General features: G+C 55.4%; 1 protein-coding gene across 2 annotated transcripts in view; it reads right to left on the minus strand.

The window, feature by feature from the left end:
* Positions 1–28: 28 nt before the first annotated feature.
* FGD1 (FYVE, RhoGEF and PH domain containing 1) overlaps positions 29–23,661 on the minus strand; it is a 126,494-nt gene continuing 102,861 nt past the window's right edge. For both annotated transcript variants that reach the window (XM_038747832.1, XM_038747833.1), the window contains exons 2-18: positions 22,175–22,378; positions 19,927–20,110; positions 18,480–19,062; positions 15,538–15,627; positions 14,932–15,080; positions 12,375–12,531; positions 9,511–9,649; positions 5,506–5,564; positions 5,225–5,371; positions 5,046–5,138; positions 4,762–4,841; positions 4,530–4,560; positions 4,229–4,330; positions 2,009–2,134; positions 1,052–1,210; positions 786–929; positions 29–690 (exon numbers count right to left, since the gene is read on the minus strand). In XM_038747832.1, coding sequence (XP_038603760.1) covers positions 415–690; positions 786–929; positions 1,052–1,210; positions 2,009–2,134; positions 4,229–4,330; positions 4,530–4,560; positions 4,762–4,841; positions 5,046–5,138; positions 5,225–5,371; positions 5,506–5,564; positions 9,511–9,649; positions 12,375–12,531; positions 14,932–15,080; positions 15,538–15,627; positions 18,480–19,062; positions 19,927–20,110; positions 22,175–22,378 — 2,723 coding nt within the window. In that variant the 3' untranslated portion in view covers positions 29–414. The remainder of the gene's footprint in view (positions 691–785; positions 930–1,051; positions 1,211–2,008; positions 2,135–4,228; positions 4,331–4,529; positions 4,561–4,761; positions 4,842–5,045; positions 5,139–5,224; positions 5,372–5,505; positions 5,565–9,510; positions 9,650–12,374; positions 12,532–14,931; positions 15,081–15,537; positions 15,628–18,479; positions 19,063–19,926; positions 20,111–22,174; positions 22,379–23,661) is intronic.

Raw genomic sequence — 23,661 nt, forward strand, 5'->3', positions numbered from 1 at the left:
GCCCCCTCAGCAGCACCAACCAAGGGGGGAGAGTCGATTCCATTTATTGAGCGGGGCACTCACGGAGGGAGAGAGGGGAGGCAGCATGGACCGGCACAGCCTCGCTAAAGTGACAAGAGGGGGAGAGGAGAGTGGGGATGTGGCCTCTTCCAGAGACGGATGCTTTTCCTCTATACACACACACACAAAATTAAACAAGAATGTAAAAAAAAAAAACCCAAACGTTTTGCTAAATATTAATAAAAAAAAAAAACCAAGACAAATAATAACAATACAGGAGAGGATCCAAAGTGCCCGATTGGAGTTCAAGTAATGCGTTGGAGAGAGGGGAGGTAGGTCCCCAGTCCTGGCAGGTTGTGAGTCCGACGTGAGCCCCGGGGGGGAAGAAGGGCTGCCCCTCCCCGAGCGCCAGCTCTAGGTGTCGTCTGGGGCCCCGGGGGCCGGTGGGTCCCCCCCGTCCTCCTCCTGGGCCTCCAGGATGGAGGGGCTGGGGCGGACCTCCTCGCCCCGCCCCGCCCGCCCCAGCACCTCCATCCAGCGATGCTGCAGCTCCTCCGTCTCGGGGCTGAAGTACCAGCTCAGGTGACTCTGACTGATCTTGAAGACGTGGCGCCGCTCCACCCGCTCCCCGGCCTCCGGGGGCCCCACCTCAAAGCCTATGAGGGGAAGGCTGCGCTGGGCCTTCACGTCCTGGGGACACCGGCGGAGGAAGCACGGTCAGGGGGGGCGGGCCGGGGGGGGGGGGGACCCCTCCGAGGACTGAGGCCCGGCGCCGCTGAGCTTACCTGTGGGGCCCCGTAGATGTACAGGACGAGGGGCTCGTTCTCGGGAACCACAAACCAGGCCTTGTGCCAGTTCTTGCCGCCCTTCTCCACGTAGTGCATGAAACTGCAGATGACGCTGTTTTCCGCCACCACGGAGGCCTGTTTCTGCAGCGAGAGGAAGGCGGCCGTTGGGGCCATTCTCCCCATCGCCACCTCCTCCTTCCCGGCGGAGGCGACCCCGGGGGACGGGGTGAGAAGCCCGCAAAGCCCGGGGTCCGGGTCCTCACCTCCAGAATGGATTTCCTCCTCTGGGGTGTGTGCTGGTTGTAGGCGGGGCTGGCGGGGACCCCGTGCAGGGCCGTGTAGCAGTCGAGGCAGACGCGGTTCGGGCGGTTGTTGTCGTAGAGGAGCCGCGCGCGGAACTCCGAGCATTTCCCGCACACCACCTGGCCGGGGAGAGGGGAACAGCTGGGCTCCTGGTTGGGCCGGGGGCCCAAGTCAGAAGCCCCGGGGCTCAGAGCCCAGAATCAATCAATCAGTCATATTTATTGAGCGCTTACTCTGTGCACAGCACCGTACTAAGCGCTTGGGAAGTACAAATTGGCAACATCTAGAGACAGTCCCTACCCAACAGTGGGCTCACAGTCTAAAACGGGGAGACAGAGAACAAAACCAAACATACTAACAAAATAAAATAAATAGAATAGATATGTACAAGTAAAATAAATAGAGTAATAAATATGTACAAACATATATATATATATACAGGTGCTGTGGGGAAGGGAAGGAGGCAAGATTGGGGGGATGGAGAGGGGGACTAGGGGAAGCAGCATGGCTCAGGGGAGACAGCTCGGGCTTTGGAGTCAGAGGTCATGAGTTTGAATTCCGGCTCCACCAATTGTCAGCTGACTGGGCAAGTCACTTCTCTGGGCCTCAGTTACCTCATCTGGAAAATGGGGATTAAGACTGTGAGCCCCGCCATGGGACAACCTTGTTACCTCCCCAGCGCTTAGTACAGTGCTTTGCACATAGCGCTTAATAAATACCATCATTATTATTATGATTATTCTCTCATTAGGGCCTTTCCTGGGACTCGCTCAAAACCAAGCCTGACCCCCTTGGTCCTGCAGAGTCGGGCGGGGTGCGGGCCACTGCCGAAGCCCAGTTACGCCTCCCTGTATCACGGACGCCGCCCTTGGGACGAGAGCCCCCGGGAGAGGAGGAGTGAGCGCGGTCCCACTCACGTGGCCGCAGGCCTTGCAGTGATGCCGTCTCTTGGTGATGGAGTTGAAGGGCTCTTGGCACCTCATGCACATGGTGACCTCCTTCTCCCGGATGGGCGTGGGTGCCCGTCGGCCCAGGTCTGTGTTCTGCAAGGGGGACGGAACGGGCCGGGGTTAGCGGAGGCAGGTTGGGTGGCAAAGAGTTGGCATCTCAAGGAACACAGGTGGGTCACCTGTTTGTTGTTGATTGAGGCCCGGAGCTTCTGTTTCCCCCCTCCTTTTTCTAAAAATGCTTGCCCCTTTTTCTCCCAACCGTCTCCTCTGATGGCTCTTCAATATGCTCAACTCTCCCCCTCTACTAAAAAGCCTCTCCATCCCATGTCCCCCACTCCCATTCCTCTCCAAACTGGTTGGATACATCCATGCCTCCACGACAGCTACAATCTGGTTTCCTCCCCCTTGACTCTCCCATGCCTCCTTCAGCCAATCTGAGTTGCCTGTTCCATTCTAATCCACCTTGGCCTGTCAGCCGCCTTTAACGCTGGGGACCACTCCTTTCTCTAATCTCTTTCACCAACCTCAAATTTGATATACTAAAGACGGAACTCTCCATCCCCCCTCCTGAATGCTCTCCTCCCCTAAACTTTCCCCCCCATCCCCATCTCCAGAGGCACAACCATGGCATTTTCAACTCTCATATCCAGTCTGCTGTATTTCCGGGCTCCATCCAAACAGTCACCAGCCTGGTCCAGGCTCTGATCTCACCCCAGTTTGACTCCTGTATCTGCCTCCTTACTGATCTCCCTACCCTCCACTATCCTCTCCCATCCGTACTACAGGCTGCCGGTGGTACCATGTTTCTAAAATGTTCTGATCATCTCTCCGTGCTCCTCAAAAACCTCAAATGGTCACCTATTACTCTTCATTTCAGGCAACCACCCCTGACCGTTGGCTCTAAGGCACTCCAGCACCTCTCTCCCTCTTACCTATCCACTCTCCTATTCCCAGTGGCTCACATAGTCCACTCCTCTCAAGATCACCTCACTGGGCTTCATCCTTGGCTCGTACCCTCCCTCCTGTCAAACTCCCTCACATTTCAAATCCACCAGACCCCAGCTCTCCCGTCTTCAAAACCTTTCTGAAATCCCACCTACTCCAACAGCTCCATTACAGATTTTTGTACACAGTAAGCAATCAATGCACAGGATTGATTTTGCATATTTTTCTGCTTCTTAGTAGACCCTCTGGAGTGGAAAGCCAGGGAAATGAAGGTGAAATTCAAACCTGTTTACACTTCTCACTATAAATTTTGGTGGGGAGGATAGTGTAACTACAGACCCTGTGTAGCCTGGGGCAAATCACTTAAATTATCTCTTCCTGTTTTCCCATCATTAAAATAGGATTAACTCCCTGTTCTCCTTTCCCCCTTTGAACCTGTTACCACAACCCCCCACAGCTCTTAAATACTTATATGCTGTTATCAAGTTCCCACCCTTCTGCTTCTCCTCTGGTACGCAACCATCACTGCTTACAGTTAAGTGGTAGAAAAAAAATCAATCTTATTTCTTCCTCAAAAACAGGTGGGGCAATTATGTGAGCAAACACAATACAACCGTCAATAGCTGTCTAAAGGCAGATCGCAAACTCTGCAAGCAGGGTTAACGTCGTTTTACCTATCGAGCCTAGTTCAATGCTAAGTATATCATCATCATCATCAGTCGTATTTATTGAGCGCTTACTATGTGCAGAGCACTGTACTAAGCACTTGGGAAGTACAAATTGGCAACATATAGAGACGGTCCCTACCCAACAGCGGGCTCACAGTCTAAGTACATAGTATATAGTACATGTTAGTTGACTGGCATTCCACTATTTGGATGTGTAAATCCATTATGGATATCAGGAGAGCTGTACTTCCCAAGCGCCTAGTACAGTGCTCTGCACACAGTAAGCGCTCAATAAATACAACGAATGAATGAATGAATTACTCCCCAAATTGTCACTTCAGCATCTATCTCCACCAGATTGTACGGTCCCAAATTGTAACTTCAGCATTCTAGACGGTGAGCCTGTTGTTGGGAAGGGACCCCCTCTCTGTTGCCAACTTGGACTTCCCAAGCGCTTAGTCCAGTGCTCTGCGCACAGTAGGCGTTCGATAAATACGATTGAATGAATGAATGAATGAATGACCCGCGACCCTTGGCCTGGGAGACGAGGAGCCCCGGCTCCTCCGCAGCTTACCGGGGAATTGGGGGGCGTTTCGTCGTCATCTCTATGCGATGAGTTCAACAGTTTGAAGGTCTCCAGCGTCTGTTCGTGCTTCAGGAGGGTGGCGTGGATGGCCTGGGGGTGGGCAGCGGCAGCAGCAGGGTCAGCTCCTGCTTGACCTATTGCCCCCCACTGCCCCTCGGCTCACTCCAGCTGGGCAGTTTTGAGAGCTCAAGACCAGACTCGGGCTGGTCGGTCACCTCTAAGGGGGCCCCCTCCTCCCGCTTAGAGCCTTGCTCCGCAGGCTGCCCAAACAAAAAATTTCTAGCATTACCTGGATCCAGTCTTTCTTCTCTTCCTCGGTCCTGAAACATCAGAGGGGAGAGTCCGGGTGATTCCTGGACTCTCATGACAACCCCTCTGTCATGCCTAGGGGACTCTGGGGGCCCAGGGGGACAGTGCTGACTCTAGCAGGTGTCCTGCTGGTGCTCCTGGGCCCGGCTTTCTCCCTTGGCCCCCGACTAAGACCCCCTGAGTAGCCCTGGGGCTTTAGACGTCAGACATACCTGGCCTGCAGCTCCAGAGAGCGTTGCTTCCCTGACACCAGGAAGGTCCGGGGCAGGTTCAGGTTGCTGCTTTCCTTAAGCTGGAAAGAGGCAGGAGGTCACCCCACCGGAGCCAGACCTTTCCAGGGTGCTGAGGTGCCCTGGGACACGCCATCCTATCCCTATCCATCCTGCTCTGCCAGCCCTGCCCAACTTGGGGCCACCCCCCACGCCTGGCATGGGCCAGCGACACTTGTGCAGGGGCATTCGTCCCCTGGCTGCTCAGTCGGAAGCCCGGCACGCACCTCCATGCCGTCCACGTCGATGCGGGCCCGCACGCTGAACTTCTGACCGAGGAGCCGCAGTTTGGGCACACAGTACAGCAGGCGGTCGTTAAACTAGGCGGGAAGCGGGAGACGCGTCAGGACCCGGCCCCTCGCCTCAGCCCTCTGCCCCCCATCCCGGGCACCCCGAGGAACCGCACCAGTATGAGGTATCGGTCCTGAGTGGTCCCATTCTTGGCAGAGAGCTTGAGGATGTGGCCTTCCTTGATGAGCTCGTTAGTGGGGCTGACGATGTCCTCCTCCCCACCCAGCAGCTCGTACACCTTGAGCAGTTTATGCATCCTCTCCTGGGGAGGGGAGAGGAAGAGGGACCTGGGGTTTCGGCATGAGACGAAACCAAGCTCACCCAGTCACAACTGGGCCTAAGGCCAAGCCTCAAGTCAGGGAGGCGTCACAAGGCCTCCGGCCCCACGGCACTTACCATCTTGCGGATGGCGGCGTTGGAGTGCTCGGCCGCTGTGGCGATCAGCTCCAGCGACTCTGAAAGAAAGAGGAAAAGAGGGGGGGATCAGGGCCGACGGCACGTCCCACCCCCCAGCCCTGCTCTCCCTTCCGGGCCTTTACTGGAATGAGGCTGGAAACTCCTTACGGGCAGGGAACGTGGCTGCTGATTCTGTTCTGTTCTCTCCCAAACGCTTAGTACGGTGCTCAGTCAGTACCACTGCTTGAAGACTGTGAGCCCGTTGGTGGGTAGGGGCCGTCTCTCTCTATATTGCCGATTTGTACTTTCCAAGCGCTCAGTACAGTGCTCTGCACACAGTAGGCCGTACCTCGTTCTCGCCTGTCCCGCCATCGACCCCCGGCCCACGTCACCCCCCGGGCCCGGAATGCCTTCCCTCTGCCCATCCGCCAAGCTAGCTCTCTTCCTCCCTTCAAAGCCCTGCTGAGAGCTCACCTCCTCCAGGAGGCCTTCCCACACTGAGCCCCTTCCTTCCTCTCCCCCTCGTTCCCCTCTCCATCCCCCTCATCTTACCTCCTTCCCTTCCCCACAGCACCTGTATATATGTTTGTACATATTTATTACTCGATTTATTTATTTTACTTGTACATATCTTTTCTATTTATTTTATTTTGTTAGTCTGTCTGGTTTTGTTCTCCGTCTCCCCCTTTTAGACTGTGAGCCCACTGTTGGGTAGGGACTGTCTCTATATGTTGCCAACTTGGACTTCCCAAGCGCTTAGTCCAGTGCTCTGCACACAGTAAGCGCTCAATAAATACGACTGGTTGATTGATTGATTGATAGTAGGCGCTCACTACATCTATGGTTTGGAGGTAATGGGAGTGGGACAGGTGTAAGGTAAAACGTTGGTCACTAGGGGGCAGCAGTACCATGGAGGAGGAGCAGCTGAATGGGAGAGCGCAAAACCAATTATTATTATTATTATTATTATTATTATTAATAATAATAATAATAAATAATGATGGCATTTGTTAAGCGCTTACTATGTGCGAAGCACTGTTCTAAGCGCTGGGGAGGTTCCAAGGTGATCAGGTTGTCCCACAGGGGGCTCAGCCTTAATCCCCATTTTACAGATGAGGGAACTGAGTCAATCAATCGTATTTATTGAGCGCTTACTGTGTGCAGAGCACTGTACTAAGCGCTTGGGAAGTACAAGTTGGCAGCATAGAGAGACAGTCCCTACCCAACAGTGGGCTCACAGTCTAGAAGGGGGAGACAGAGAACAAAACCAAACATACTAGCAAAATAAAATAAATAGAATAGATATGTACAAGTAAAATAAATAGAGTAATACATATGTACAAACATATATACAGGTCACAGAGTCACAGAGAAGTTAAGTGACTTGCCCAGTCACACAGCTGACAGTTGGTGGTTGGGATCTGAACCCATGACCTCCGACTCCAAAGCCCGGGCTCTTTCCACTGAGCCACGCTGCTTCTTGATAATAATGGTATTTGTTAAGCGCTATGTGCAAAGCACTGTTCTAAGCGCTGGGGCGATACAAGGTGATCAGGTTGTCCCATGTGGGGCTCACAGGCTTAATCCCCATTTTCCAGATGAGGGAACTGAGGCCCAGAGATGTGAAGTGACTTGCCCAAAGTCACACAGCTGACAATTGGCGGAGCCAGGATTTGAACCCATGACCTCTGACTCCAAAGCCCGGGCTCTTTCCACTGAGCCACGCTGCTTCTTGATAATAATGGTACTTGTTAAGCGCTACGTGCAAAGCACTGTTCTAAGCGCTGGGGCGATACAAGGTGATCAGGTTGTCCCATGTGGGGCTCACAGGCTTAATCCCCATTTTCCAGATGAGGGAACTGAGGCCCAGAGATGTGAAGTGACTTGCCCAAAGTCACACAGCTGACAATTGGCGGAGCCGGGATTTGAACCCATGACCTCTAACTCCAAAGCCCGGGCTCTTTCCACTGAGCCACGCTGCTTCTTGATAATAATGGTACTTGTTAAGCGCTACGTGCAAAGCACTGATCTAAGCGCTGGGGAGGATACAAGGTGATCAGGTTGTCCCATGTGGGGCTCACAGGCTTAATCCCCATTTTCCAGATGAGGGAACAGGCCCAGAGATGTGAAGTGACTTGCCCAAAGTCACACAGCTGACAATTGGCGGAGTCAGGATTTGAACCCATGACCACTGACTCCAAAGTCCTTGCTCTTCCCACTGAGCCACGCTGCTTCTCTGCCTTGGACAGAACCACTGCACTCTAGGTCACTAGGCCTGTCTCCAACCTGCGCTGGGGCAAGATAATAATGATGGTATTTGTTAAGCGCTTACTATGTGCGAAGCACTGTTCTAAGCGCTGATGGGCAGAGAAAGTTAGTGTCTCCTCCCCTGTAGACCAAGACCTCCCAAGGACTTATAGAGAACACTTGGATTTATGGCAGCGTGGCTCAGTGGAAAGAGCCCGGGCTTTGGAGTCAGAGGTCATGGGTTCAAACCCCGGCTCCGCCACTTGTCAGCTGTGTGACCTTGGGCAAGTCACTTCACTTCTCCGGGCCTCAGTGACCTCATCTGTAAAATGGGGATTAAGACTGTGAGCCCCACGTGGGCCAACCTGATCACCTTGTATCCTCCTCAGCGCTTAGAACAGTGCTTTGCATGTAGTAAGCGCTTAATAAATGCCATCATTAATAAATGCCATCATTAATAAATGCCATCATTATGGCCAGGCAAGGTATCTCATCGTCGCTACCCTAGCCGATGATAAAGCCCCCAGATTGGTCCGTTGACCTATTTGTAAGAATTTAGCACAAGGGTATGACATAAAAAAGCAGCTTGGCAACCTGCTGAGCTCAGTTTTCCAATGAGGGAATGGGGCGTTTACAGCAGTGGCCTGTGTGTTTCTAAGGGCTCTGTGGTAATAATAATAATAATAATAATAATAATAATAATAATAATAATAATAATAATAGTAATAATGATAGAACAGTCCAGTGCTTAGAACAGTGCTTTGCACATAGTAAGCGCTTAACAAATGCCATTATTATTATTATTATTAATAATAATAATAAATGATAGCATTTATTAAGCGCTTACTATGTGCAAAGCACTGTCCTAAGCACTAGGGAGGTTACAAGGTGATCAGGTTGTCCCATGAGGGGCTCACAGTCTAGAAGACTACTGTTGGGTAGGGACCGTCTCTATATGTTGCCAACTTGTACTTCCCAAGTGCTTAGTACAGTGCTCTGCACACTAAGCGCTCAATAAAGACGACCGATTGATTGATTGATCCCCATTTTCCATATGAGGGAACTGAGGCCCGGAGAAGTGAAGTGACTTGCCCAAAGTCACCCAGCTGACAAGTGGCGGAGCCGGGACTTGAACCCGTGACCTCGGACTCCAAAGCCCGGGCTCTTTCCACCGAGCCAGAATGACTTGATGGTGAACCGTGTGATACTCAGTGTCCCAAACCAAGTGACAGAAAGAGAGATTCCGGTGGGATCGCAGACGGGTTAAAATTAGGGAAATGGCAGATATCGTAACTAGGGGCAAAACGGAATTTGGGCGTTTGGGGGCTCATTCATTACCGCCCATACGGAGCTGGGTTTTGATAAAGATTCTACGTGTGTTGAAACGTAATCCTTTTGATTGTAGACTGTGAGCCCGCTGTTGGGTAGGGACCGCCTCTAATACGTTGCCGGCTTCCCAAGCGCTTAGTCCAGTGCTCTGCACACAGCCGGCGCTCAATAAGTACGACTGAATCATCATCATCATCATCATCAATCGTATTTATTGAGCGTTTACTAGGTGCAGAGCACTGTACTAAGCGCTTGGGAAGTCCAAATTGGCAACATATAGAGACAGTCCCTACCCAACAGTGGGCTCGTGTGGTGCCAATCTGTACTTCCCAAGCGCTTAGTCCAGTGCTCTGCACGTAGTAAGCGCTCAATAAATAGGATTGATGATGATGATGATGATGATGATGATGAATGAGAAAGCGCACTCACTCTCGGCGTCCTTGCTGTCCGGTGAGTCCTGGGGCAGCTTCAGGAGATAGTCCTTGAGCAGCAGCTCGTAGCGAGGGATGCGCTGAACTGGCTCTAGCATGTGGTGCTGCAGCGTCAGGTTTCCGCACACCTCCTCCTTCTGAAAGCGGCCGGGGTGGGGGGCGGAAAAACAGTAGCCGCTCGCTCTCCGTCCTGCCCGGTGCCGCTCCTTGGAGGGGATCCTGGTCCTCGTCCGGCCCACCGAGTCCCTCGCGACGCCCGGCGTTACTGCTCTGCCCAACCCCAGGCCTGACACCGCAACCCCCAGACCCGCACCCGCCATCCCCGTTTCCCCCTCTGCCTCAGCCCCCGCTGGTTCCCTTTGCTTTTCTTTTTCTTAATGGTATTTATTAAGCGCTTACTCTGTGCAAAGCACTGTTCTAAGCGCTGAGGAGGTTACAAGGTGATCGGGTTGTCCCACAGGGGGCTCACGGTCTTCATCCCCATTTTACAGATGAGGGAGCTGAGGCACAGAGAAGTGAAGTGACTTGCCCAAAGTCGCTTTTGGTTGATACTGTTTGTTAGGCACTTACTACACGCCACACACTATTCCAAGTGCTGGGACACTGGTTCCCTTTTTGCTGATACTGTTTGTTAGGCACTTACTACACGCCACACACTACTCCAAGTGCTGGACACTGGTTCCCTTTTTGTTGATACTGTTTGTTAGGCACTTACTACACGCCACACACTATTCCAAGTGCTGGGACACTGGTTCCCTTTTTGTTGATACTGTTTGTTAGGCACTTACTACACGCCACACACTATTCCAAGTGCTGGGATACTGGTTCCCTTTTTGCTAGGCACTTACTACACGCCACACACTATTCCAAGGGCTGGTTCCCTTTTTGTTGATACTGTTTGTTAGGCACTTACTACACGCCACACACTACTCCAAGTGCTGGGATACTGGTTCCCTTTTTGTTAGGCACTTACTACACGCCACACACTATTCCAAGTGCTGGGACACCGGTTCCCTTTTTGCTGATACTGTTTGTTAGGCACTTACTACACGCCACACGCTATTCCAAGTGCTGGGATACTGGTTCCCTTTTTGTTGATACTGTTTGTTAGGCACTTACTACATGCCACACACTATTCCAAGTGCTGGAATACTGGTTCCCTTTTTGTTGATACTATTTATTAGGCACTTATTACAGGCCACACACTATTCCAAGTGCTGGGATACTGGTTCCCTTTTTGCTGATACTTTTTGTTAGGCACTTACTACACGTCACACACTACTCCAAGTGCTGGGACACTGGTTCCCTTTTTGCTAGACACTTACTACACGCCACACACTACAAGGGCTGGTTCCCTTTTGTTGATACTGTTTGTTAGGCACTTACTACACGCCACACACTACTCCAAGTGCTGGGATACTGGTTCCCTTTTTGTTAGGCACTTACTACACGCCACACACTACTCCAAGTGCTGGGACACTGGTTCCTTTTTTGTTGATATTATTTGTTAGGCACTTTCTACACGCCACACACTACTCCAAGTGCTGGACACCGGTTCCCTTTTTGTTGATACTGTTTGTTAGGCACTTACTACACGCCACACACTATTCCAAGTGCTGGGATACTGGTTCCCTTTTTGTTGATACTGTTTGTTAGGCACTTACTACACGCCACACACTACTCCAAGTGCTGGGACACTGGTTCCCTTTTTGTTGATACTGTTTGTTAGGCACTTACTACGTGCCACACACTATTCCAACTGCTGGGATAGATATTTTTTTATATTGATGACTGTTTATTTGTATTGCTATCTGTCTCCCCCACTCTAATAATAATAATGATGGCATTTGTTAGGCGCTTTCTATGTGCAAAGCACTGTTCTAAACGCTGGGGGGGGGATACAAGGTGATCAGGTTGTCCCGCATGGGGCTCACAGTTATCATCCCCATTTTACAGATGAGGTAACTGAGGCTCCGAGAAGTGAAGTGACTTGCCCAAGGTCACACAGCAGATAGGTGGTGGAGCCGGGATTCGAACCCATGACCTCTGACTCCAAAGCTTGTGCTCCTTCCACTGAGCCACGCTGCTTCTCTAGACTAGGAGCTTATTGTGGGCAGGGATTGACACTTTTGACTGCTGTATTGTACTTTCCCGAGCACTTAGTAATAATAATAATAATGGTATTGGTTAAGCACTTACTAGGTGCAAAGCACTGTTCTAAGCGCTGGGGAGATTACAGCGTGGCTCAATGGAAAAAAGCACAGGCTTTGGAGTCAGAGGTCATGGGTTCAAATCCCGGCTCTGCCAATTGCCAGCTGCGTGACTTTGGGCAAGTCGCTTAACTTCTCTGTGCCTCAGTTCCCTCATCTGGAAAATGGGGATGGAGACTGTGAGTCCTACGTGGGACAACCTGATCACCTTGTAACCTCCCCAGTGCTTAGAACAGTGCCTTGCACACAGTAAGCGCTTAATAAATGCCATCATTATTATTAAGGTGATCAGGTTGTCCCACGGGGGGCTCACATTTTCCCCATTTTCCAGATGAGGTAACCGAGGCCCAGAGGAGTTAAGAGACTTGCCCAAAGTCCCACAGCTGACAGCTGGCGGAGCCGGCATTTGAACCCATGACCTCTGACCCCAAAGCCCGGGCTCTTTCCACTGAGCCACGCTGCTTCTCGTGCAACGTGCTGCACGCAGTAAGCGCTTAATAGAGACGGCTGAATCAAGCGCTTAGTCCGGTGCTCTGCACACAGTAAGCGCTGCATAAATACGATTGATTGATTGATTGATTGAAGCAATTAGGTGGGCCCAGTCTCTGTCCCCCATGGGGCCCAAAATCCACAGAGGCGGGAGACCACTTGCCTGCACGTCATGGACGATAACCTTGAACTGGGCCGAGCGCTCCATCCAGGTGTTGACCAGCTCCATGGCCCGGTCGAAGTTCTTGACGTACTCCCCGTACATCTTAAGGAAGGGGGCCAGCTTCTGCAGGATGTCTCCAATGCGGGGGTGCTGGTCCCTGCGGAGAAACGGGAGGGGCCGGGGATCGGCGCTCCCACCGAGCCAGAGGTCGGGGGGCACTTTGCTCTCAGGAACTGGGAAAAGGGAAGATGGGGATATGGTGGCGGGGGATGATTGATAGGCACTACAGTGCTCCGCACACAGTAAGCGCTCAATAAATACGATTGAATGACTGAATGAATAGGGGAAGGGAGTGGGATGTTCTACTGGGTGTCCCTGGGATCCTCTCTCTGAGTTGGAGGGGCACGCTTGTCCTTCCCAAACGCTTAGTACAGTGCTCTGCACAGAGTAAGCGCTCAATAAATACGACTGAATGAATGAATAGGGGAAGGGAATGGGATGCTCTCTCTGAGTTGGAGGGGCACGCTTGTACTTCCTAAGCGCTTAGTCCAGTGCTCTGCACACAGTGAGCGTTCAATAAATACGAATGAATGAATGAATGAATAGGGGAAGGGAACGGGATGCTCTACTAGGTGTCCCTGGGATCCTCTTTCTGAGTTGGAGGAGCACGCTTGTACTTCCCAAGCACTTAGTACAGTGCTCTGCACACAGTGAGTGCTCAATAAATATGAATGAATGAATGAATAGGGGAAGGGAACGGGATGCTCTACTAGGTGTCCCTGGGATCCTCTTTCTGAGTTGGAGGGGCACGCTTGTACTTCCCAAGCGCTTAGTACAGTGCTCTGCACACAGTAAGCGCTCAATAAATACAACTGAATGAATGAATGAACAGGGGAAGGGAGTGGGATGCTCTACTAGGTGTCCCTGGGATCCTCTCTCTGAGTTGGAGGGGCACGCTTGTACTTCCCAAGCACTTAGTACAGTGTTCTGCACACAGTAAGCGCTCAATAAATACAACTGAATGAATGAATGGGGGAAGGGAGTGGGATCCTCTCTGAGTTGGAGGGGCACGCTTGTACTTCCCAAGTGCTTAGTACAGTGCTCTGCACACAGTAAGCACTCAATAAATATGACTGAATGAATGAACAAATAGGGGAAGGGAGTGGATGCTCTACTCAGTGTCCCTGGGATCCTCTCTCTCAGTTGGAGGGGCACGCTTGTACTTCCCAAGCGCTTAGTCCAGTGCTCTGCACACAGTAAGTGCTCAGTAAATACGACTGAATGAATGAATGAATAGGGGAAGGGAGTGGGATCCTGTCTCTGAGTTGGAGGGGCACGCTTGTACTTCCCAAGCGCTTAGTCCAGTGCTCTGCACACAGTAAGCGCTCAATAAATACGACTGACTGAATGAACGAATAGGGGAAGGGAACAGGATGCCCTACTGGGTGTCCCTGGGATCCTCTCTCTGAGTTGGAGGGGCACAGGAGTCGCCCACGACAGGAGGGAGAGGACCCAGGCTGAGGCTGTTGCACCTGTCCGTCCGGCCTGACAAAGAGGGCAAAGAACTCTGTTCTCAGCTTTGTGGTCTAACGTCCTCTCCCAGGTGGCTAAGATCCCGGTTCTCCGCGAGGCGCCAGATGGGGTTAGGATGACACACGGACGGACAGCCTTGCCCAACCAGGGCCAGCCTGTAGGCCTGATCCTCAACAGGCCCCCCTTGCCCCCGTCCCTCCCCGCCAGGTCCACACTCCAGCCAGTGTCCAAGCCTCTCCCGGAGTCGCCTGGGGCCTCGATGGGGCTCGCGGGGCCCGGGACAGACAAGACGGGGCTGGGGGGAACGGGGAGTCTCGGACCGACGGGAAGAAAGCTCCCGTTTCAAGAGCGCGTTGGTGGGTATCAATAAGGGCTTGTGCTGGGTTGCTGCCCTCCCACCCCGCATTCTGATCCCCACACTCCACCTATTCACCAGCAGCCCGGGCCCATCTCTCAGACACAGCGGCCTTGTGTGGGTTGGGGGCTCCCGGCGCCTCCAGGGAGGCATGCGGCCAGAGCCCCCAAAGGAAAACGGCAACATTTGGCGGGTGAAACGCGGAGGCGGCGGTCGGCTGGGAGCGGTAGGAACCGGTGGATGGGGACTGAGAGTTGGCGGCGGCTTCCTCAGGGGCCTGAGACTGAAACTGGACCGCTTCTCTCTCCCCTGAGGCGGAGAGCGAGCCCCTCGCCCACGCAGGCGGCCGGCGAGGAAGCCGGGGGTGCCACGGACAAAACCAAGCGGGGAAGGACAACGGAGAGCCGCCTTCCTTGGCCTTTCCCCGCTACTTCACTCTTCTGATGAGGGGAGGTGGAGGCTGAGCGGCAGGAAGGCCCATTCTCCCAGCGGGCCGGCCCAGGGAGGACCACAGGAAGCAGCCCCGGGGCCTGGGAGCCGGGAGGGATCTTGAAGCGGGCTCCACAACTATCGCCCTGCCCCACCCTACCTGGCTCGGGGTTTCTCTGCCCCCCCTGCGCCCCCCTGCCCTCCCTCATCGCCCATCCCCAGGCCTTGCCCGGCCCTCACCATTCCTGCATCCGCTTCTCCAGCTCGGGCAGCAGGAACTGCTGATGGAAGCAGTAGATGGAGCAGATGTTGGAGAAGATGCCCATAACCACATCCGCAGGGAAGGAGCTCCGGCTGCGGGCCTCTTCTAGCAGTCGGGCACAGAACACCTGGGGCGGGCAAAGCCGGGGAGAGGGGAGCAGATGGGAGGGGGGGACGTCTTCATGGCTGCCGTTCTTCCACAACTAGCAGTTCCCCCGGGGCCTCTCCCAAAGCCACCTCCTTGGCGGGTTGGACCGGCCTTGGGGGCGAGGCAGCATTGGCCACCGTTGGCGTCGCTGCAGGTGCCACGGAGGGGGGCTCTGGCCTGGGCCCTTCCCTTCCAGTTTGTCTCCAGGTCCGGCTTCCCTCTGGGCCCAGAGGGAAGTCCACGGAGAGGCCGGCGAGGGGGCCTTGGCCGGCCCAGGCTGGGGGTGAGGATCTCTCCGTGGCGAGCAGACCAGCCTCACCTTGCCCAGCCGAGGTCTTCTCGGAGCCCACCTTCCCATTAGGAACCAGGGTAGGTCGCCTCAGGGCACAGCTCAGACTGTCCCCCTTTCCCCTCCGTCGGTCACCGAGGCCCGTTACCTGATCCAGCAGATGAAGCCGGGACACGTAGGCCTTCTCGGTCTGCAGGAGTTCATTGGCGATGTGGAATACCTTCTGCTGGACGGTCAGCTAGTGAAGAGTAGATGGGGTCAGGTGCAGGAGAAGAGAGAGAGAGAAAGGCGGGCAGGGCACCAGGCCTCAATCCCACACCCATGGCTGCCAAGCCCCCGTCCCGGCCCGAGCGCTTGCTGTCAAACGTCCCAGTCCCGTCTTGGGATCCCAGGGTGGTGATACCATGCCTGCCTGGGTGGCCCAGATGGGCGGTGGAACTGAGGCCCGGCCCCTCCTGAGACCCTGCCTCTCTGGGCAGGTTTCCACACATGTCTCTTCCCACATCCTTTGGCACCTTGGACCGGACCCACCCGGGCCAGGCCACACGACGGTGGAGGCCAGGTTGAAGCTGGTGCCAGGCCCCTCCTGCCTGCCACCATTTCGAAGCTCCTTCCATTGTGGGGTGGGGGCCTCACCCACCCCACGTGTGGTAGAGCTCTCCCCCGGCCAGAGATCTCCAGCCTGTGTCCCAGCCTCCCTTCTGGATTCACGGGGTCCCAGCCCGGCTGGCAGGGCCAACCTCAGTGGGGAGCGGGGCCCGGGGCCACCAGCCCCGAGTGGAATCCGAGTGGTCAGGGATAGGCGGCATCTGAAGAGCAAAAGCTCCACCGCTCACGCTCTTCCTCTCTCACCTTCCCCAGTGATCGAGACGGCAGTCAGGACACACGCTCCTGTGCTGCCAAACAGCGCAGTCACCAGCCCCGCCGCGCCCCTCTCAGAATCCTTCAGTTTCAGATAATCCTGAGCCCGAAGCTCGGGGGCCCCCCGCCTCGGCCTTCCTGCTGTCCTGCCTCAAGGAGGGGGAGACTCCCTAGGACGTGGGGCTGTCCGGAAGGTCCCCAGAAAGGGGGGTGGGAGCGGACGTAGGGTCAAGGCTGCCATGAGGCAACTTCCCCGACTAATAATGATCCTCTGGTGACGTGGTGACATTCAAAGGAGACCTGCTCCGCCCCAACGGCTGACACCTTTGACAGCCCCGTGCCCCAGCCCAGGAGACCTCACCCGCTCAGGAGGTCTGGTGTTGTCTCCCAAGAGGAGGAGGAGGAGGAGGGATGATCGGCTGGGCTGCTAGGGACTTTGCCAAGGCAGTCCGGCTCGCCGGGTAGTGGGGCCCGGGCCTGGGGCAACTGTTCTGACCGGCCTTACTCTGGGAATGATCCCATAGTCAGGCCTGGGTGCAGCTGGAAGGGGGCACAGACCTCACACTTTTAGGGGCTGCGGCCATGCCCACAGTCACGCCCGTGGACAACTGGGACTTGTGTGTAGACTGTGAGCCCACTGTTGGGTAGGGACTGTCTCTATATGTTGCCAACTTGGACTTCCCAAGCGCTTGGTACAGTGCTCTGCACACAGTAAGCGCTCAATAAATACAATTGATTGATTGATCGATTGATTGCAATTCCAAGAGCTCTCAGTAACCGCCATGCACACCCAGCTGGCAGGCTGCAGAGTCCCCTCCAGTTGTCGGAAGCCCCAGAGGAGGGAGTGAGAGAGGGAGGAAGCCCAGATGCCACTGACCTCGGGGTTTGGGACCACTGGGACTCCTCTCCCGCACCCGCAAAGCTCACTCAAACCCTACAAAGCTCTACTGCTAATCTACCGCTAATCTCCTCACCATGCCTCGTTCTCGCCTGTCCTGCCATCGACCCCCAGCTCACATCATCCCCGGGGGCCTGGAATGCCCTCCCTCTGCCCATCCACCAAGCTAGCTCTCTTCCTCCCTTCAAGACCCTACTGAGAGCTCACCTCCTCCAGGAGGCCTTCCCAGACTGAGCCCCTTCCTTCCTCTCCCCCTCGTCCCCCTCTCCATCCCCCCCACCTTATCTCCTTCCCTTCCCCACAGCACCTGTATATATGTATATATGTTTGTACATATTACTCTATTTTACTTGTACATATCTATTCTATTTATTTTATTTTGTTAGTATGTTTGGTTTTGTTCTCCGTCTCCCCCTTTTAGACCGTGAGCCCACTGTTGGGTAGGGACTGTCTCTATATGTTGCCAACTTGTACTTCCCAAACTCTTAGTACAGTGCTCTGCACACAGTAAGCGCTCAATAAATACGATTGATTGATTGATTGATACTGCATCCTTGCTCCACGGTGGTTCCAGCAGCAATTGCCCCCTTTACCCCGCCGTCCAGAACCCCCTTTCCCCGAACTCACAAGCGCACTTGAGCCCGCTAGGCTCGGCTGGGGCCAGGACCCAGGATTTACGGCCAGGAAAAGCCCAGGCTGCTAGACCCGGGCTCTGGCTCCTTCCAGCCCTGAGCCGTCGTGGGCAGGGACGGTCTCTCTTTCTTGCTGTATTGTACTTTCCAAGACTTTAGTACAGCGCTCTGCACACAGCGAGCACCCAATAAATACGCCTGAATGAATGAACTCTCAGGGAGAGGATTAGCGTGCTCAGAAATTGACTCCGGAGAGGCCAGACACACTCTGGCAGCTCCCGGTCCACACAAGGGACCCATCTCAACCCTGATGCCCGCTCCCTGCCTGCCTCAGGACCCACCCCGTCCCAACGGTGCCCACGGGGAGCCCCGGAGGATCAGCACCGATTGGGCTCCTCCGGGAGAAAAGGCCGCGCCCAACCTCCTCCTCCTCTTCTCTTGGGTAGGCCTGGAGCCCGGCCTGCTCCCTCCTGCCTGCTTGGAGCCAGCTCCCAGACCACAGCTCGGCTCCTGCTGCCAAACCATTCCCCGCTCCTAGCTCCTGCTGTTGGGGAAGCCAAAGCTGAGCTCCTCCCCAGGGTGAGCTGCATTTTGAGGAAGCCACCCTTCCCGAGGCCCTGGGGAAGGAGAAGAGCGGCTGGCGGGATCCCAAGGGCCTGGGGAGCTGAGGGAAAGGGTTTGTGGGGAGGCAGGGCTCACCTCCACGGACTCCTGCCTCTCGGGTTTGGGGGGCGGCAGCTCCGCCTCGTCCCCGCTGCCCTCCTCCAGGTCGCTGTCCACCTCCGAGTCCCGGGTGGAGCGGCGCTTGCGGGTCACGAGGGGCGGGGGTCCGACCGGCTCCCCGGCCTCCCCGCCGGGCCCGGGGGGCTCCTCGCTGACGAAGCAGATCTCCTCGCTGTTGGAGGGCGAGCTGATGCTGTCGATGCCGCTGTCCCGGTTGGCCAGCTTGCCGCTGCCATCGTGGGCCAGCAGGCAGGGCGGGCCCTCGCCCCGCAGGCAGGGCCGGCTCTCCGCCGAGCTGTCCGTGGAGTAGCCCGAACGGTCTCCTCCGCCGCCGCCGCCGCCGCCGCCGCCGCTCCCGCCCCCGCGGTCCCGCAGCTCCAAGATGTCCAGCAACTTGTGGGTCAGCTCGGCCATGCCGCAGCCCGACTCCAGCGGGCCTCGGTGCTCCGGGGGGCCACCGGGTTGGGAGACGTCGCTGGCCGAGCCCGTGTCCGGGGTGGAGTCTAGGCCCGGGCTGGGACACAGGGAGCTCCTGTCCGGAGCCAGGATGACGGGTTCTCTGCCGGGGGGTCGGGGTGGGGGGAGAGAAACAGAGGCGTGAGGCCATCCCTGGGCTCTCCGCGTCCACTGTCCGGGAAGCGGGGCCAGAGGACAAAGGTCCCACCCGTCCCCATTCCCGATGGAGGACGGAGACCCCAGAATCTCCAAGCAGGCCCTGGACCCAGAGATGGGGGAAGCCCCAGCTAGAGAAGCAGCTTGGCTCAGTGGAAAGAGCCCGGGCTTGGGAGTCGGCGGTCACGGGTTCTAATCCCGGCTCCGCCACTTGTCAGCTGTGGGGCTTTGGGCAAGTCACTTCACTTCTCTGGGCCTCAGTTACCTCATCTAGAAAATGGGGGTGAAGACTGTGAGCCCCACGTGGGACAACCTGATTACCTTGTATTCCCCCCCCAGGGCTTAGAACGGTGCTTGGCACACAGTAAGCGCTTAACAAATGCCATCATTGTTATTAGAACAGGGAAAGATGGGGTCCAATTCCCTGGGTCTTCTCCTCCTCGTGTCTCACCTCCTAGCCCCTCCCAGGCCCCCTGCATCCTCCCCGGCAGGATGCGGCTCTGGAGGCGTTGGCCACTCCTTTTCATCATCATCATCATCAAGCATATTTATTGAGCGCTTACTGTGTGCAGAGCACTGTACTAAGCGCTTGGGAAGTACAAATTGGCAACATATATCCCACCCTCTCTTGACACTCCTGCCAATCACAGTGCCGGGGACCCCCCTTCCAACCCGACTGTGCTCCCCCCTTCCACCCCCACCGGCAGAGGCCTGGGGCTTCCTCTCCGAGGCGGGCAGACCCCACAGCGTGGGGAGGGAGCCCGAGGAGAGGTGGCCCAAGCGGCCCCCGAACACCTGCCCACTCCCTCACCTCTCAAACTTCTCAATGAGGGACGACACAGCTGAGGCTCCTACTCCATCCTTGCTGTCAGTGCGGGAGAGAGGGCTCCGGCCCAGCCGGGGGTCCGCGGGAAGAGGACGAGAAGGAGGCGGTGGGATCGACTCGGGTAACCGGGCCGGGCGGCCACTCTGCAGGTGGGCGGGCTTCGGGGGCACTGGACGGGGCAGGAGCGAGGGAGAGGGGTGGTTACAGAGGAAAAGGAGAGCAGAGTGGATCACAACAGGACCTCAGCTCACTAGTGGCACGGAGGACTGACCAGACTCTGAAGGGTGGTGTCCTGAGCCCTTCAAGTTGCCACCGGCCCCAGCTTCACCCAGAGAGCACATTTCCTCCCCAGCCTGGGACAAATCCCTGCCCGGAGACTAATTCCCACTTCTGGATACTTTCCCAGCGCTTAGTACCCTGCACATCCTAAGAGCTTAAGAAATACTACTGCGGCTGCTACTAATACTGCTACTACAATATTCACCCATTCATTCAACTGTATTGACTGAGCGCTTACTGTGTGCAGAGCACTGGACTAAGCGCTTGGAAAGTACAATCCGGCAACAACAGCCCCATCCAGCCCCACTTCGAGGTTTCCATCCACCCTAGTTCATCCTACTTATTTTGTTAGTATGTTTGGTTTTGTTCTCTGTCTCCCCCTTTTAGACTGTGAGCCCACTGTTGGGTAGGGACTGTCTCTAGATGTTGCCAATTTGGACTTCCCAAGCGCTTAGTACAGTGCTCTGCACATAGTAAGCGCTCATTAAATACGATTGATGATGATGATCCTACCAGGGGTGACCAAGTTTGGTTCCTTCCATATGGCCTCAGCCACCTCCAGTCCCTCCAGTCCCTCCCACCTCCTGAATTGCTCTCTGCTGGCCCCAAGTTCTGCCCCTTCCCCAGTTACCTCCTTCCCTCCGGTGAGCCTCCGCCACAGGCTTCCCCACCGGCTTTCCAGCGCGGGGCTCCAAGCAGTTCTAACCTGGGCTCTGAGCTGCACTGATTGCCCCTCCCAAGCCAGTGACAGAGGATAAAAAGCCAAGGAAGGGAAATGTCTAAAAAAGAAAAGCCACAAGTCCCCCAGCGCTCCCACTTTAGCTCCCACAGGGTGGGGCCATCCCGCTCCTGGGGCCGGAGCCGCCTTTGTCGTTCCTGACCCTGCAGTGCCTGGAGGCCCTGTCTGGTCTTAGAGGAGAGACAGTGGGATCCCCCAGAATGGCCCTGGGGGGCAATGGGAGCCAGAGCCCAGGCCCTGGGGAAGGCTGGGCGGGGGGTGTTGGGAAGAGCTGTGCTCTCTGCAAGTGTGGAGGCGGTGGGCCTATGTCTGAGGTGGTGTTTGTGGGGAGAGCTGCACGGATAATAATAATAATAATAATAATAATAATGGCATTTATTAAGCGCTTACTACGTGCAGAGCACTGTTCTAAGCGCTGGGGAGGTTACAAGGTGATCAGCTGTCCCACGTGGGGCTCACAGTCTTAATCCCCACTTTACACGGATGTTCCCTCCCCAGCGAGAGCCAACCTGGGCAACCTCTTGTGCCAGGCCTCGATGCCCCCCAATCCACAGGGTCAGCATCTGGGTTTCTGGTGCTCACAGCAGGTCAGATTAGATCAGGGCTTTGCACATAGTAGGCGCTTAACAAATACCATCCTCATCATTATTATTATTACTCCAGGCCTCTGCCCCACCAGCGCTGCCCAGCACAGCGACTGTTGGCACTGGAGCGCAGGCCAGAAAAGGCTCCTTTTCAGAGACAGCGAGGTCCCAAACCCACACTCTCCTCCTCGCTAGGGGCCTCTTTTAGGGAGATGGGGCTAGGCAGGAAGCAAGTCCCGGCAAGAGCCAGAACTGCCCAGCCCAGCATGCGGAAAGACTCTGATCTCTCAGTCCACTGGGACAACCCGGGACGTCTGACGTGTTCCACACTCCACTGGCCCGGTGGGGATTCAGGGCTGAACTCCTGGGGCAGGCCAGGCCAGGGCGGGCCATTGCTTGTTTCAGCCTGGGCAGGGCTAGCGTCTACTCCTCTCCTGCCCCTCCCATAGCCCACCGTCTAGTCCCTCTCCAAGCTCTCCCTCATCCCCTCAACTAGCCAGAAGCTAGGCCTTAAGCTCCCTCCTCTCATCACGCAGGACGGAGTCCATGCCTAGAGGCGATGAAGAGAGGGAACAGAAAAATCCCCAGCCCCATCTCAGTTCCCCACCCGCCGATCTCATCCACATGTCACCTTGAGGCTTGGGGCCTGGGAGCCGCTTCTGGGGTGACGGCTTGAGACTGGGGGGCTCCCCAAGCCCACCGTGGCCACCGTCAGGGTGACTTGGGGGACCAGGGTCCGAGCGCAGACTCTGAGGGATCTCCGGGTGGGGCTCAGAGCTCTGGCCCGGTTCCAGGGAGAGGCTCTTGACCAGTAGCCGGGGTCCCTGGGGAGGCCCTGTGGAGAAAAGGGAGAGGAGGGTGAGGGAGGGGGACGTGAAAACACAGACACGGTCAGGAGCTGGGGGAAGGCATGATGAAGGGAATACGGCAATCCTGGCCAGATATCAACCTTTGTCCCGAGGCAGGAGGGACGTCCCATTCTGCAGGACCACCATCATCCCCCAAGTCATGCCCACTCTTCTCACCCAGATGGCCAGACAAGGTAGGTAGGTACCACAGGCCGGGGATGGAGCAACCCAGCACCCAGGCTGCTATGCCGGGCCCATTATTTCACCCCCAATCCCAACTCGGAAGAAACCGAGTGGCAGAGCAAGGGCCAACAGGATCCTAGCAGCACCACCCCAATGGCAAGGCGGACTGTGAGCCCACTGTTGGGTAGGGACTGTCTCTAGATGTTGCCAATTTGTACTTCCCAAGCGCTTAGTACAGTGCTCTGCACATAGTAAGCGCTCAATAAATACGATTGATGACGATGAAGGCGGAGGATGTGGGCATGTGGACCAAGGGGCTGGGCAAGAGCACTGCTGGCTGGCCTACAATGGTTCCAAAGAAAAGATCAGCTGCCAGAGAGTGGGGAAAGGAAGTCAGGCCAACCCGTAAAGTGGACAAACCAAAAAGGACAGTTACACTTCTGATACTGAAGATGCGTCAGCCGGAACAAGGCTGTCGGTCCCCAGCATTAATACGAATGAAACACGCTCTTGAGAGGAAGCAGGAACACCAAACCCAACACGCCTGCAAGTCATTCATGTGGCCTTAAAATTCCGAGAGGTGACAGCCCGGAAGTGAATGAAAAGGTAGCCCAGTTAAAATGAGGTGAAAATCCTCTGGGGACCAGGAACGTTCTGGAAAAGGACTCTTTTCACTGCCTTAAATAGAATCCTATCCTGCCCCAGGATAATGGGAAATCTGCACTTCCAACATAAAGATGGAACACAATCTCTTCGCCATTGCGATTTTTCACAGAATTGGGTTCTTCTAGGGTTGTCCGGAGACAGATTAGAAGCAGGTGTATGCATACGAAGCATACAAGGGCAATCTTGTACTTCAGAGGACTCTGCCCCTTATACTCTAAACGGAGAGACAAGATGGGGGCGGGGGTGGCAGAGGCCAAACTGAGTCATCCAATTCATTTTCTTTCCACAATACCTAAAACCAAACAGAATATTTTCCACCAGGGGATATGGGTTCAGAAAGCGGATATGAGGCCAGAACACTGAAATGATCCCAGGGTAGGTTTGAAGCCGTCTGCACACTGTGCACTTCCTTCAATCCCAC

This window comes from Tachyglossus aculeatus, chromosome 6 (assembly GCF_015852505.1).
Source record: "Tachyglossus aculeatus isolate mTacAcu1 chromosome 6, mTacAcu1.pri, whole genome shotgun sequence".
NCBI lineage: Eukaryota > Metazoa > Chordata > Mammalia > Monotremata > Tachyglossidae > Tachyglossus > Tachyglossus aculeatus.